This window comes from Montipora capricornis, chromosome 1 (genome assembly GCF_036669925.1).
Source record: "Montipora capricornis isolate CH-2021 chromosome 1, ASM3666992v2, whole genome shotgun sequence".
Taxonomy (NCBI): Eukaryota; Metazoa; Cnidaria; class Anthozoa; order Scleractinia; family Acroporidae; genus Montipora; species Montipora capricornis.
Window position 1 is genome coordinate 44,057,964 of NC_090883.1, and position 12,096 is coordinate 44,070,059.

The 12,096-nt window shown below is 40.8% G+C and overlaps 1 protein-coding gene across 2 annotated transcripts in view; it reads left to right on the top strand.

Moving 5' to 3' along the window:
* LOC138045791 (integrin alpha-5-like) overlaps positions 1-10,423 on the top strand; it is a 53,442-nt gene extending 43,019 nt beyond the window's left edge. The window contains exons 28-33 of one of the 2 annotated variants that reach the window (XM_068892417.1): positions 2,142-2,210; positions 2,875-2,988; positions 4,943-5,041; positions 6,268-6,393; positions 8,313-8,423; positions 8,787-10,423. In XM_068892417.1, the coding sequence (XP_068748518.1) occupies positions 2,142-2,210; positions 2,875-2,988; positions 4,943-5,041; positions 6,268-6,393; positions 8,313-8,390 (486 nt within the window). In that variant the 3' untranslated portion in view covers positions 8,391-8,423; positions 8,787-10,423. The remainder of the gene's footprint in view (positions 1-2,141; positions 2,211-2,874; positions 2,989-4,942; positions 5,042-6,267; positions 6,394-8,312; positions 8,424-8,786) is intronic. The other variant, XM_068892425.1, reaches the window with a different exon arrangement.
* Positions 10,424-12,096: the final 1,673 nt, after the last annotated feature.

A 12,096-nucleotide genomic window follows, 5' to 3' on the forward strand; every position in this document is an offset into this window, starting at 1 on the left:
GACCGTTTAGGCTGGGGTTATCCCAAAATTTAAGAACATACCCAATCAATTCGTCTATGTTTTTGCTCATTTATTTTTCCGTTTTTGCGAGTAGTATAAATGAAGGTAAAAAAAAGTAAAACTATAGTCTAACAAGACAATGAACGCAAATACTTACGGAAGCTTTTTTTCCATTATCAATGTGGTTTTCTCATTACATGATAAGCTGAAGAACAACTCAGTTTGTAGTCGAACTTAGTGTACCACACAACTTCAAGAATATGTTAAGACCGTTTTCAGGCTCAAATCGCAAAAAAGTGATAAAAACGATCAAGTCTCAGCCCCAAACTTAGACGCTCTTACAAATAATGGTAGCAAGACTGAGTAGAGTCCAATAGACCATTTTACAGTTGTAGCTAAGTTACCTGGCCTTCGAATGGAAGCGAGACTGCCGGTGACTTTGTTTTGATACAAACCTCCGTGCTTTTGTAATGTTAATACAGACTAATTAGAATTACAACAACACAATTTACATGATAAAAGCAGTGGGGGCTGTATCAATGCAAGGTCACCGGTAGCCTCGCAGCCATTCATAGGCTACAAGAGGTCGCTGAGCAAACAACTGTAAAATGGCCTATTCGGTCTGTAATCATACGAGTGATAACAAAATCGGACGACCGCGCAGCGGGACTCCGATTTGTTTATCGCAAGTGTGATTGCGGACCGAATTGGACGACACGAAGTCCTCTTACCAATTTGTAATCATAACAATTACAATTTCGGAGAAAAGAAGAAGAGCCAAGTTATGAAAGAAAGGCAAAATTTGCTTAAAAGACTGACAAAATTTTAGAGTGTTTTCACGTGACGTCACTGCGGCCATTTTGGTGTACCCAACTAATCCTCCGGGAATTGAACTTCACGATGGCGTCATTTGACTACAACTACCACAATTCAGTTTGTTTTTCTTTTCGTATTTAAATTTTGTATTCCCAGTGGGGTAAAAATAACAATAGCTCTGATTAAAGTGAGACAAGCGAAACCTGAAGGATTCTGGTACTTGTAGTCATATGGCGTCATCGTGCAAATGTCCTATTTTGTCATGCAAACGTTTTCTTTTGTTTCGTTGGAAAAACAAGGTTACTGATCACGTGATTGAAAACACTGTACTGTTGCTCCGAAAGAGAAAGAAAACTCCAATTTAGGAGTCTGTACACTGTTTGTATGGTGGTTGAAACCAAGCTTGTAATTGGTTGATTTAAACTACAACTTTGAATGTGATTGGCTTATTGAACTGTCCGATGACAACTTGGCACGCGAATTAGTGGAAAATAAGAGTTTTTTAAACCAATCACAATCGAGGAAGTTGCAATTTTTATGATTAACTGAAAAAGAGTGTAGTCAGGAGATGACTTCGTTAAACCTACAGTAGATTATGGTTATGGTTGTGACTTAAAATATAAAATATTTTGCTTGTACTTAAAGACGTTTTAGCTAAGTCTCGGAATTTTTTTCCGAATATGCCCGAGTAATTCAGATATCGACAGATAAATCTCAAGCCGGATTCATCAAAACTGTGTTATGAGTCCAATAACTGACCTGCTTTAAACTGAGTGACTTCACTGCTCAGTTGGTAGAGCATTTCATCGGCATTGCCGTGGTCATACATGGGTTCGAATCCCATTGAAGACACATTAATTTTGGAGGTTTCTATAAGAGGCAATTGCTTAAGAGTGAGAATCACTTCTCCGTCTTATCCATAAACAGCACTTCAAATATTTATGAGTTATTGACCAAGCGTGAGGTCAAGATGGCTGGATATTGGCCAAGTTCTTTTTTTTGCGTGTTTATGTTGGTCAATAAAGGATTTATTATATGACTTAAAACATGATCTTTGATCTTGCGGGAGCAAGCGAGAAATCCCGAGCGGGCAGTATCGCTCCATCTTGCCCGCTCGGGTAGCCAATCACAGCGCGCAATTTGGTTCATCTTACCCGCTCACGGAGCTAGTCATATAATAAATACATTTATTTCATTCATCTTCAGTTTCATAAATCACAACACGTAATAATCGGCGTCGAGCGCAGCAAAACGCGATGATTGGTGCGCGAGAATTAGTTTTTTGACAGGTTTAAACTCTCTAATATTTTGTTTCTTTCCATTAGCCTGGGAACGACACATCAGGAAAAAACGTCCCGTCACGCAAGAGGCGTGATACTGAGAATATCGTGTTGGTAAGTAACGTTTTCTTAGATTCCAAAAGAAAAATGAGCAATTAAGCATGACATTAAACTGCCGTGCAGGCGTTAAGGTTAACTGACATTGAGGCTGTTTGTCCAGCTTGAATAAAATCTTGCTTTTCTCGGAGAAAGAGCAACAATAGATGCAGTGCACTTTGCTAACTTCTCTTGTTGAATCTAATTTTTACTCCCTAACTTCTCACGGTAAAATCTTTGTTTCATTAACATACGAGTTTGCGCACAGAAGGCGTCGTGTAATTTACAACTTGACTTCAAAAGGTAAAAGAACTTGTTAAAGTTAATTGAATCTCCAATTTTAAGCTTTTTGGCTTAGATGACAAGCGAGTGATTGGCCATCAAAAACCGATGAATTCGTAGGTGGGAAAGGCGCTAATAATGCCATACATTCTTTGTAAAGTTTCAAGTTTTCGAATCATCCTCAGATTGCTCCGAGATTATCAGGATTTTCAGAGATAGCTCGTCATGCAATACACTTTTAATATTCAGTACTTCACTCTCTGCTGACTGACTAGGAAATGGTAGCCTTGGTACTAATGAGGCAAGAAATGTAAACAAAGATTCCCCTTTACCGTGATAAGGTCTATGACCTGAGAAGCGCGGTTGTTTTCAGAAACGATCATATTTTCTTCTGTTGTAGAGTTGTCGCAAGGCGGCCTGCCAGTCCTTCAAATGTCAGCTGGGCCGATTAAAGACGGGAGACAAAGCCAATATCAAGTTGACATTCCGGCTTTGGGAAAACACGCTGCTTCAAGTATGATAACTGTTTGATCATTTGATCATCTGTCCTTGCCATGTTTTAACATTTCCGGCCACTTAGTAAGAAGAGTAAGGAAGGAAATTGGAGAGGGGGGGGGGGGGGGGTTAGTGTACCAAGCGCACTGGATAACAAGTTTGGCAAACCCCCCCCCCCCCAACCCCTCCCCCACGACTTCCCATCACGTGATAACAGGCAGGCTGCTCGGAAGTGGTTTTAGAGCCCTTACTGATTAAGTAACACGATGTAGTATATTGCTCAGGATATAGCTATTCACTGATTGGGATTCAGGGATCGCGTTAACGCAGAAATCGTGCATTTTTACGCAAAGAAAATCCAAAAAATGCATCATCGAAATTTTAATGCATCCCAGGACGCAAGGCACTGACTTAAATAACTCACACAACTTGCTTTGATTTGTCAGTATATTCTGTTGTTTGTAAAACTGTTGGAGCGATCTGTGCTCATAATTAAAGTTCTAAGAAGGGGGTTTAAAACATCTAAAAAGGTTAAAACTAAATTTTCGACCGCCTTCTGCGGAATTCTTCAGAGGAATGTACTCTGCAAGTCACTGAATGCAAATATATAGCAAAAGACGTCACTGTTCGTTGCTCCTAAGGAAGGAAACCAGTGATCCGTAAACCCTTGGGAAGGGTGCTCTTTCATTAACAGAGTTCTTGTGCAGGAATGAATGTAACGGCTCTAGAAAAAGCCTTTGTCGGCCGGTCCTATGCATATGCATATGCGTCAATATTAATTCCAAGTTGGTTACTCTCTTTTTCTCATAATCTAAAACATACTCTTTTTCTCGCAGAGAGTCACCAAGATTTTGGGACCCCCAAAAAATGCTTGGGACCCCAATTTGGCCGAACATGCGGGTCCCAGGACCCAGATTGAAAAATCCTAGTGCCATCCCTGGGATTGGAGTGTCCCTCTGGTCAAGCTCAAATCAACTATAAAACGACTCCCTTCAGCGCAAATTGCGGGATCTATCTCTTCTTTCGCTAGCTGGGATAACGGTAGTGGATTCGATAGAAATTGAATTTCATTAATTTCCCGATGGTTCTAAGCAACTGTCACAAACCGGAAATGATTATTTTTCATGCTGGGACAGTAGTCTTTCTCATCCTTTGAAACTTATCGTCTTTAGCAGTGGAAAGATACGTATCCACGTAAACGTCGTCGTGTCAAGACAAGCCAAAAAGGAAAACAGCGCACTTCCGTTGCCGCCCCTGCGTGCTTGAGCTCCCTAATAATTAATGCATTTGCCGGTCCCGTTCCGAGACGGAAAGAACAGGGGCCTTGGGAAACGAAGTTGAATAATTATTATGTAATTTACAATGCCGCATATTCTTTCATAAGACTGATAGAGTATTCGCTGGAGGGGGGTCTCCATGGGATTCACATTAGGGAGTTTAAGAAACGACGACGGCTACGGCAATGACAACGTCAAAAAGCAGTAATATTATTGGTTAAAAGAGGAAAAATGATCGTGCTGCACGTGCGGCACGCATTTTTGAACAATCATTTCCTTGTACTCGTCAAAACTACTAAGTGAAATGACCAAATTTAAGGTTTTGACGAAAACGTAGACACACTACCGTGAATCTTTCAGTCTCACTCTTTACTTCAAATCCGTCCGTACCAATCCAGTTTTAGGACACTTCGCTCATATTGAATAATATAAACAAGATGGAATAATCATGAAATACTTAAAACAGCTCAAACTTATATTTTGAAGTGACGTTTTTGTCTCCGTAGCCGTCGTGGTTTCTTAAACTCCCTAATGTTCGGCTGCGCCGGGCTCGCTAAAATCCGAAGGGCCTATATTACTACCACGCCCTTTTGTCTCCGAACTGGCACCTTTGGGGTGGGATGAAAAAGACTTAGCCTGAAGCAAAACCAAAGCATCCGTTTCCAGAAAGTAGAACTTGCATCCTTTTTATTTCAGGAACTTGTCAATCCGCGTGCTGTGGATCTTGAGACTACCGCCACTGTGAAAGTACCTGATGAAATCACGCAATCTAATGAAGCTAACGACATTGTAAAGGTGGGTAGCTGAACGGCTTTAGTTATGGCGGAGTAAATTTAACGGCAGCGGCTCCGATGACCTTCGAGCTCCGGCTAAATGCTCTGATGTTGTTGGTCATGTTAGATGACGTTTTTCGGTCGGTGAACGTTCTTGGCACGTTAATCCGCGAATCCAACGTCATCAACCAACCAATGGGCCAGTGATCTCACGTTTTGCTGTGGTTTGAACTTTTTCCTTCGTTTTTGCGTCGCGTTCAAACAAATATGGCGCTTTCGGTTACCCAAAACGAAGGTTTTTGAAAACGGAGGTTTATCGTATTCACGTGAACGGGTGAAAACGGAGATTTTGGAATACGATGACGTCAGAGCCTCGTGATACCAAAGAGATCGCGTGCGCTCGCTTGCCCTGTAGGTGGAGGCTAGCGTTTTCGAATCGTTTTCGTGAAGTTGAGGGGACGAGCAAGTACGATGCGAAATCGGAGATACGGAGAGGAAAAGTCTCAGTTGTCGAAAACATCCGGTTACCTATGGACGGGGCGTGAGTAGATGGCTGACTTTTCAAAATTCGTTTCGTGAGCTCGGAAAGGGGTACCCACTATCATAATGGTATACGATGCCACACGCGATGCCACACGCGTATCATTTCTGAAAATCCCGGCAAGGAGATGATATCAAAGGAATAGGCCTTATCACGGTTTTGGAAGCCATTTGACGGGTGGGCAAACGTGTCCGAAATAACGGTGTTCTGAAAAACCTTGAATGTAGAAAAATGTGTGAATATTAAACTTCAGTTGCGAACCAAGGGATTTTACTGACAAAATCTGAGGATCCTACCTTCACTCGAATTTGCCCAGCATAATTTTCAATTTTGCCATACAATTGCTTGAAGTCTACGCTCTGTCAGACATGCGTCTGTGGGAAAAATAAAGTCTGCTACGAGCCTAGAAGGCCCATCAGGCCGGTGCTTATCTGCGGTTTCTGTAGCATAAAGCGACTAGGAGTATTTCTAGTACCCCCTTGGATGGGATGCAAGTCCATCGCAGGGTTACCCCCAGCATTAAATTCGCCGGTACCCATTTATACACCTGGGGGTGGAGAGAGGCACCGTGAGAGGAAAGTGTCTTGCCCAAGAACACAACACAATGTCCCCGGCCAGGACCCGAACCCGGACCACTCGATCCGAAGTCAAGCACACTAACCATTAGGCCACCGCGCCTGACGTCCTGTTTATCACGATCCTTACAGATCATAACAACAGTCAGTCCGGCGAGCACTGCGCCGTTGGAGAAGAAGACGCCCTGGTGGATAATCCTGCTGTCTGTTCTCGGGGGTTTGTTGTTGGTGGCGGTGGTTATAGTGGTACTTTACAAGGTGAGTACAGACTGAGGTTTGTGAAACAACATTATTTGATGTCGGTTGATTTAAGGGAAGGTATAGGCGAGTATAGTGAGGACGAGGGTTGGGAGGGACTTGACGGTCAGTCATACATCTCTTTAAGCACCCCTGCCCCCGACAGGAGCGGACAGGGGGTTAGAAGAAAAGTTTGGGAATGTTGGGAAGTACGGGAAGAGGCTTGCTCTTAACGGAAAAGTGTTTATCGCCTTCGTACTTATTTCGAAATGCCGCCATTGCTGAGGGTTAACGATTGGTTCTGTTGTTTGCTTGTTTTTTTTTTTGTGTGTGTATACTTTGTGTTTTTTTTACCCATTCGTGATTGCTAGTCGATTTTGGTAACTGCGTCCTGATCCCAAGGGGGGGAAGGGGAGGGCTTTTGCGATTAAGGGGGTTGTATAGTCAGTCAATCACATCAGTGTGAATGGTTGTACATCCCCTCTGTGCACGTCAAACATCGCCACGTAAACATTCCTTTCTTTCAGTGGGGAGGGATAAGGGTTTCCTCGATCTTTTTTAATACCAAATACAGTCTATTCCTGGACCTCAAAGCGTAGAGAACAGAAAAGCAGGAAATGTTCAACTGAACTAATTTGTTGCTGAATTTGTATTTTTGTCTGAAGTGTAATCAGAATACCAGAATGAAACTTTCTGCAAAGTTTAAAACAATTCTGTGGAGCGGATTCAGAGCCACCTTAAATAATTGAAAATTTGAGGTAGCTCTGAATCCGCTCCACAGAATTTTTTAAACTTTGCAGAGTTTCGTCTTGGTCTGCTGATCGCTTTGTGCAATAAAAACTTGGGGTCACCGAGTTTGTTTTTCAGATATGAGCAACTAATGCCAAAATATAGGGTGTTCTGGCAAGGCTTTCCTGTTGCCATTGTAACTTGTTACGTCACAAAATGACTGCATCTTGTTTAGCAATAATTGGTGTTTCACATGGTACCATAACATTGCTGTTACGTGATAAAAGTGTTGTAGTGTCAATCCTTCTAATAACAAGGCCTCTTGAAAGTGTTAAAAATGGTTTGAGGCAACAGGGGCTAATTCGCAATTGAACAGGTGTACATGTATTCCCTTACGAGAGCGCTATACATACATGCAAAGAGCAATCCATGCGTTATTGTTCGTCCTCGTTCGTGTTTGTTGTCGTTAAAGTTGTCAGCCTTCATGAGTTAAAAGCACGGCCTAAGTACGCACCGTTAATTAGCTTCAATGCACTTAAAGCACTCTAGAAAAAGTGTAAACAATGTAAGCACTGTGAGCTATCGTTTCTTTGTGCGATATTTTGATGTTGTAAATGGCAAAGCTCTAAATAGAATTAGTGTCGCAAGGGAATCCAAAGATGCTGTTTTGATTGTAAAAGCGGAAGATAGCATTTTTCTTAAAAACAAACATTTCCTCCGTCGTGGCGGCATTTATAGCCCAGCTGTTCTTTTTTTTTTTCCTTGCAAAATTTTCAGCGCACGTTTATTGACCATATATGGTCACAGGGACCTTAAATGGTCACAGCAGTGTTATTATCCGATAGCCCTGCTGTGGTTGGCCAATCAAAATTCTGGAAATCATCACTATCCACGTCCTTAAAACCAAGGGGAAGCTTGTATCTGTATTTTGTGTCTGTCGGCTTAATTGTAAAATAAGGTATTTGCCAAAGTCAAGGTGAAGGGAAAAGCAGCTAAAAGTAAACGTTGTTCGTCTGTGTGAAACATAATCGTTGTACGCGAAAGTGACGTCAGCGAATTTTTCCTGACAGTCACGCGTTACGTGAAGTCAGCTCATTCATGTGTCACGGATTGCATGACAGCAACTCTTCACTGGCTCTCAAGGACTTTATCTCTCGAAACCGATTGGCAGCCCTGCCAACAAGTGAATTGATTTTGTCTTTTTTCTTTAGTGTGGGTTTTTCAAAAGGAAACGTGTAAAAGATATCTCGGCTCCCATGGAGGAGACGGCGCCGATGAACGCCAAATAGCGACTGCGTGACGTCAACCATCCAAGAACAAATGTAACACGTTACTTCGACTTTGTTTGCTATTCGATTTTAAAACGCCAGCTTAACACGCTTTTAATAGTCAAACCTGGTTATTGCCAGAACCTTTCTATTCTTTAGTTTATGCTCTTTGTTCTGTGCGTTTATACTCTATGCTCAATAATTTCTCCGTTCGTCCAGTGAAGCGACGGAGATCATCGTGTAACATCGGAGACAGCTTGCAAGCTGCTTGCTTGCTTGTAGTGTTCTTGTTCTTTCTACGTGCTCGTTGTCTAAGCTCCTTAGTAGACTTCGTTAAGGGCCGCCTTATGGCCATTATTTTTTAAAGAAGTTTGATCACAACATTCTTCGTTATTTTTTTTTTATTTTTTATAACAGCTAGGGTTTTTCAAACGCAAGCAAATCAAGGACATCTCCGGACCTGATACCACAGAAATGTCAGTCAAGTAAAGCACTCTTCTTCCAAACCTGTAAAGAGATTTCTACGAAATATTTAGCAGTAGGCCGGGTTTTTTTTTTTCTTTTTTTTTTTTTTTGCGATTGGACTGGAACGAGCTTGGAATCGAGGCTGATGTGGGGTGGCCCTTTTTAACGCTACTTTTTTCCACCATCAAGACTTCTCCTTCTAGTCCAACCGCGAGAACACGAATTTTGAAAATATGGGTTAGGAACTGAATTCACGAGCTTGCTGAAGAATAAACGTGAGTTTTCGATAGATGGTGTTCACCAGACGTCACAGCAGCCATTTTGGTGCACAGAACTACATTGTTTTGTGCAGCAACATGGCCGTCTCATCACGTGATTGAAAACCATTTATACTATCAAGTTTCTTCTACAGCCAGCGAGAAGTCTCGAACCATTGAAGTATTCAAAGTAAGACCGGCTTTATTGAAGAAACGTCGTGTTTCTGAATAACAACGAAAGCTACAGGAAAAAGTGAGAACATTCAACTTTCTTTCTTACTGAAAATGAGAAAATCGGTATAAGTGTTCTTGGCAACTATTTTACAAAAATTTGCAAATCATCCCTAGGAGAGAGGGAAGACGATTATTAGCGCCGGAAATTATTGTTACAAGTCATTAACGCACTGGGCTCAGCCACCTCACGTAGTTTGAATATTGTATAATGTGTATCATATGATGCGGTTGGATGTGATATGAGGTGGAGGGACAGCATAATTATGATAAATTAATTAATTATTAGTCAAGATAATTGCATAGTTTCGTGTAAGACGAAAGACGAAGTAGCGCGTCAATGCTGTCGTGTGTATTTGCACCTGTGCTTTTTAAATGTAGATTTTAAACACATTTTCCACAATTCGTCTTTTTAAAGTAAAGGCTTAGACGAGTAAACAATTTTAAGGTTATTTAGGAAGTCGAGTGTTTTTAGTCCAAATACTCTATTTTTAATACGTTTTCGCGAGTTCATACAATTGAAATATGTTTGTCAATTATACTTTTTTTAATTAGATAAGTAGTAATGGTTTCGAGACAATGGCGCGTTAGAATTGAATTATACTGTATTTTTGTACTTTAGCGAGCAATGACATTAGAGTTAAGTTTCCAAATTCCTGATTCAAGATTTTGGAAGGCCTAAATCCTGAATTCAGAAATACAGAAAGTATCCTAAACATGCATAAAAGCTAACCTTAGGCCTAAGGTTAGCTTTTATGAATGTTGGCTGAGGATTTTGGAGACTTAACTCTAACTCTACGACATAACTCTATGAAGATAACACTAAGAATAGCTGTCCCCAGTCGATTTATATGCTAGATGAAGATTATTAAATTATCAAATTGCAATAAACATCTACAATTTTTAGAATTTTCAATACAAAATTGGAAACTACCCGCTCCTCCCTTATCTTCCGCATATTTTTTAGTGTTGGAGAAGGGGCTTGATTGATTTTTATTTCTCTCTCCATTTGCTTAATTAGGATAGTAGTTGTTCACGCAAGTTTTTAATTAATTAAACTCGAGTTTGTCAGCGACCTGTTCATTAAAATGGGCGAAGAAATACTACGCTTTCAATTTTACTCTGAGCGTGTTCTATTTCCTCTAAGGTCGAGGTCGCATAGACGCTATCGGCTAACTGAGCGTTGTACTCATTTCAAATCTATCGGGATTTAAGATTCTTTGTGAATAGACCTTATTCACGATGGCCGCCATATTGGATTTGCTATTATCATGCGAATTAGCTACACACTTCTGAGGGGGCAAACAACACAAGTTCGAGAGGGTTATAACGAACATCTTAGCCACACAGATGATTTGTTTCGCGTTCATTGAATGTTTTCACCAAAGTAGTAAAATAGAAGTGATAACACAAGTTGGTTCGACGTTTTTTTAGTGAAAAATGAGTAGCTAACGAAGTAGAAAGTCAAACTGTCAAAGGCAATCAAAAGATATAAAATTATTATAAAAGGTACTTAATTCTAAATACTAAAATGGACTTTAAGCAATGTTATTTCAATATTTCGACGAGCCGAGTTTCCGTAATTTGCCTTTTTTCCAATGTTTGCCCCCCAACATAACACATGGCCAATTTGCATGACAATTTGAAAACTGACATGGCGGCTATCGTGAATAAGGCCTATTGTATTTGTGTGATAATGTTGCATTCGTATTTAAATGATACGGAAATTCCTGGAGCAAAACGTTCTATTCCCAAAGGGTTTGACTTGGGTACAACATTAAGCCGATTAGGTCTATAGGACGTTTTCAACCAACCTCCAGAGACACCAATACAATAGAGAAATGTACTACTTCTGGTCGACGAACGAAGATCCTGTTGTTTTCGTCCACCAACATGGCGCCGATGACGTCACGTGAAAACCTCCTATTAGAAACGATTTTGAAACAACTTGTTTACTTAGGGACTAAAATCTGTCAACACACCTTTTTTCTAATGCAACCCCTCGTTGGCGCTTTTTCAAAAATTTCAACATCGGGGAAAAAAAACCTTACCAGACGCCAGTGTGGTAGGGTGGAGCTGATCATTTTTTCCAAATTTCGAAAAGCAAATTAATGAGTTTTTATTCTTCCTCCATGCACACACAGCCGGGTCATTTGAAACGTCAAGTGAAACTAAGGCCGCATCCACACTGAATGCATTGTTTCGGTGTCATCGAAGACGCATCGATGGTCCGTGTCCACACTACCCTTTTCGCAGCGTTTTCAACTGTCCGCAGTAAAAGGCTTAAGGACGGTGCCTACTATTGTTATTGCGCATACGTTCTGCGCATCTCCAGATACTCGGATTTCCTATCGGTAGTGCTTACTAATGCAGAGCTATATTTGCGCGGTTTAAATGTATGCAGAGAAAGCAGAACTTAGCAAGTGCTCTTGGTATCCAAGAAAAGAAAATTGGGGGTAACCATACATTTTTCAGAGATAATTAAGCTTTAATTTGGAAAGGAACGCCATACAATGCTTTGTATTTTAAAGCATTTTGCTAATATTGTTGATTAATTATCTTTGAAAAATGCGTGGTTACCCCCAGTTTTCTTTTTGGATTTTAGTAACACTTGCTGAGATCTGCTTTTCCCGCATATCCATACAACCGCGCAAAAATACCTTTGAATTAGTAGGCACCGTCCTTAATGACATGCTGTATCGTAGTTTGAAAAATATGTGCATGCTCGAAAGAGCATCGACATTTTCGGCATTTTCCGCCAGTGCGAGTTTGAA